We start from the raw sequence: 4,065 nt of genomic DNA on the forward strand, positions 1-4,065 counted from the left end.
GTTTTTCAGCTAACTAATTATTTTTAGCAAAACAAACTAGTGTAAGTTGAAAAAATTAATTCATGAAAAATTCTTTTACTTAAACAAATCAACTCTAAGGCCTCAACGGGGTCGTTAAGATGTATTTAATGTTGAGGGGTCTCACTCACTTTCTCAACTGGTCGACTTCAGTGCCTGGACTGAATCAGCCCATGTGTGGAGTGTAGAGCACCTTCAAAGCCTTTACAAACCCATGAGATTGAGATCAAACCTTGAGCAGTGGATCGAGCCCATCCGGGATTTTCTCCCCCATAGTGAGTCCATTTTCATTTGCTCCCTTGCTTCGTGCCCTATGATGGAAAGAACTAGTTTGTACTCCGCGCATTGCCAGGGTAGACCAAGGGCTTGTTTGACAAAATTTGGAAAATAAATACTAAAAATTTAGGAATCGAAGTATCATATATTGAAGTGTTTAAGTTGCTTGATAATAGATGAAAATCTTAATAGTTTCTCTTCAATATAGAAAAGATTATTGGAAGGCTCTAACAACAACCGTCGGTAAGATTTTACTTTCAATCGAATAGTTTATGACTTAATCAATTTAGTAAGCTTTCCTTATTTAGTGCATTTGATTTCTCTATTAGAATAACCAATTAAGTTGTGTATAATTAGAAGTTATCAAACAGGCTGAAAATTTTGATTTTCAGCTCTTAATTAATATGATTATCAAATACACTTTGACTTATTAATCTAAGGGCCTGCAACTTGGTCACCAATGAGACTTGCAATGAAGGTAGAAAAAAAAAAAGTGACAGAAAGAAGAGAAGGGCAATGGTTAGTGGATTGAATAGGCAGGAATGGTAGTTGAAGGAGGATTTTTTTTTTTTTTTAATATGCAAATTGAGAGAAGCAAAGAGAGGATTGTGTGACGTCGTTCACATCAATGTATTATATGGCTAGATAACAATGTTAGCTATCACTAAACCTATCAAAATGGATCATAATTACATTTCTTAACCCATTTTTAATAAGTTGAATTTTATATGGATTATTATATTCAATAAATGGGTCATAATAGATTTATAATGATAAAGCCAAAAATCATATGTATATTTAATTTTGGTCGAAATATGTGTTAAATGAGTTTATAACTTACTTGCAACCTATCTCTATGAGTCTCTTCATGTTTACTTACTTTATGCTCTTACCTCAATTTGGATATGAATTTCCTAAATTACGTGAAATGTGAAAATATTTAACAATATGAATTGGATTAGGTATGGGTCATTGCATTTGTTCTTGCGTGGAAAATTGATCAAAATAAATTAAATGGTTTAATTTGGGTCGAACCGTTTTTGACTTGACTAAATCTGACTCACTTGTTTGATCGATCTAGCTCTCACATTAGCAATTTTCTTTTAGTCTACTTAACAGGAGGATCATATTAAGCAAAAACAAAAAATTACAAAGAATAAATTAAGGAAAAAAAATTCATTTACAATGCTAAACAGTGAAGAAAAGTTCAGAAAATTACCCTGTTTGTGATATTACCCTAGTAGAGTGTAAGTGTTTGGCATAGTTGCAACTTGTCAACAAGATGTTTCCCCTAATCTCACTCATAAATTTAGACCTTCGTGCCTAAATTGGTCACTTATGAAAGAAGACAAACCAAGATTTTTCACCACATTTCCAGCTGACAACACCGGCTAGTCAACTCAGACCAAAAAGAAAAGAACACCGGCTGGTCAACAGCCAACGCTTGCCGCCTCCCCTTTCTTTCCCGATTCAATTATTTATTGATCTATTTCAATTATCTAGTCAGTCCAACATGGTGGCTATTTTGAGTTTTGCGATTTCTTTTGATTATTCAACCCGTCATGATGCTTTTGCAGTGGCGTGCGAGCAACTCGTTACATGTTTTCTCTTGTTGTCAGATGGACGGTCCGAGATCAAGCCTCCTTGACATATAACGAGCAACAGCTGTCTATCAAAGCTTATTCCTGCCATCATCGTCTAGAAATTTTTTTTTTTTAAAGAAAGAATATTTAGAAATATTCTAGAGATAAGATCTCTGTGATGACGATGTTGACCCTTGATTTTTCCATTCCTGCTCATCTTCCTTCCCCGACGATCCATCTAAACACCACTCATCTTCCCTCGAGTTATAATTCCGGAGTCTATTCGACAGAGTCATCGCCGTCGTCGACGGTGGTTTAGTTTCTGTCTGTGTCTCTAATGGTTAGTGATTCCGTCGAAGCTCAACAGAATGAGCACACAATCAAGGTCCGGGAGGATAACAAGGACCGACTGGAATCCATCCACCGGCGAATCTCTGAACCCCCGAAGCTGTTGAGTAGAGCCGCCGGGAAGACCAGTTGCTGCATCTTCCGGGTCCCGCAGAGCCTGGCCGATATCAACGACCGGGCGTACGAGCCCCACATCGTCTCGATCGGTCCGTACCACCGTGGCGAGCCGCACCTCCGGATGATCGAGGAGCACAAGTGGCGGTACCTCGGGACGGTGCTGGAGCGCACCCGCCCCATGGGCCTCGGTCTCGAGGACTACATGCGGGCCGTGGAGCCCCTGGTCGGGAGCTCCCGTGAGTGCTACTCCGAGGCCATACCCCTGGACGACGACGATTTCATCGAGATGATGGTGGTCGACGCATTCTTCATGATTGAGCTGTTCCGCAAGGTCAGCCGGCTTGTCCCACACGAGCGGGACGATCCGCTCTTCACGATGGCCTGGATTCTGCCCTTCTTCTATCGGGACTTCCTCAGGCTCGAGAACCAGATCCCCTATTTCGTGCTTGAGCGATTGTTCGAGATGTCGATGGTGTCCGCTGAGGAATCGAAAAGGTCGCTGGCCGAGCTCGCGCTCGAGTTCTTCAATAACATCATGCAGAGGCCCGACAAGGTGATTGCCGCGTGCAAAGATATTAAGGGGACACACCTGCTGGACCTGGTCCGGTCAAGCTTCATCCCAGGAGACCGGCATGAGCTGGAGGAGCCGCGGAGGCGGACGATCGTCCCCACCCATGTGATCCACTGCGTGTCAAAGCTCCGCCGTGCCGGGATCAAGCTGCGGCGTATCGGGGAGGAGGGCGAGAGCTTCCTAGTGGTGAGGTTCAGGGGCGGGGTGCTAGAGATGCCGACAATCACGATCGACGACTTCATGAGCTCGTTCCTGCTCAACTGTGTGGCTTACGAGCAGTGCCACCACAGCTCGTCCAAGCACATCACCACCTACGCCACCCTCCTCGACTACCTCGTCAACACGCACAGGGACGTCGAGTACCTCTGCGACCAGAGCATCATGGAGAACTGCTTCGGGACCGATGGCGAGGTCGCACGGTTCATCAACAACCTCGGCAAGGACGTGGCCTTCGACATCGACCGGTGCTACCTGTCCGGGGTCTTCAACAGCGTGCACGAATACTACAGCAACAGCTTGCACGTGCAGTGGGCGAGCTTCAAGTACACCTACTTCGACACGCCATGGTCGTTCATCTCGGCCCTCGCCGCGTTCATCCTGTTGCTGCTGACGATGGCGCAGACCTTCTTCACCGTCTACGGTTATATCCTGCCCCCTAAGTGATGGAGCTGTGCCAGAGTTTTGATTGAATTGCACAGTTTTGTTTTTTGAATAAGGTGTTGAAAATTTTCTATAATACGAGCTTACATTAATTAATTAATTTTCTATTTTAAAGAATCAGGTTAATTGATATTTAATATTTGTTGAACCCTACACTTATCTTATTGAATTGGGTATTGACATATATTGATAACGGGCCTAATTGAGCAGCAAAATGTAGGTAAATTGTATTTAATTGAAGCCCATAATGAGAATGACTCAATTGACATACTGTTGATTAGGGTTTACTAAATCCCCCTCTCTAGTCGGGTCAGTTATACCTATTAGTTACTTTAATCCCATTGAAAGCTGCTATACTAAAATAGGTCATAGAGAGGAAGATTTGGCATTCTAATAGATCTCTAATTATCATAATGATCTATTTTTCTTTAAGTGAAGAAATGGCTAAAATAGGTACGCTTTAATTCCGATGTGCTTATTGATCTCGGTGTT

The 4,065-nt window shown here is 42.7% G+C and overlaps 1 protein-coding gene across 1 annotated transcript; it reads left to right on the forward strand.

The window, feature by feature from the left end:
• The first annotated feature begins 1,835 nt into the window (after window positions 1-1,835).
• Window positions 1,836-3,766, forward strand: LOC104425663 (UPF0481 protein At3g47200). The gene has a single exon (XM_010038421.3). It carries the CDS (start codon window positions 2,215-2,217, stop codon window positions 3,574-3,576), a length of 1,362 nt encoding a protein of 453 aa, XP_010036723.1. The 5' UTR covers window positions 1,836-2,214; the 3' UTR covers window positions 3,577-3,766.
• Window positions 3,767-4,065: the final 299 nt, after the last annotated feature.

Source organism: Eucalyptus grandis, chromosome 11, assembly GCF_016545825.1.
Source record: "Eucalyptus grandis isolate ANBG69807.140 chromosome 11, ASM1654582v1, whole genome shotgun sequence".
Lineage (NCBI taxonomy): Eukaryota > Viridiplantae > Streptophyta > Magnoliopsida > Myrtales > Myrtaceae > Eucalyptus > Eucalyptus grandis.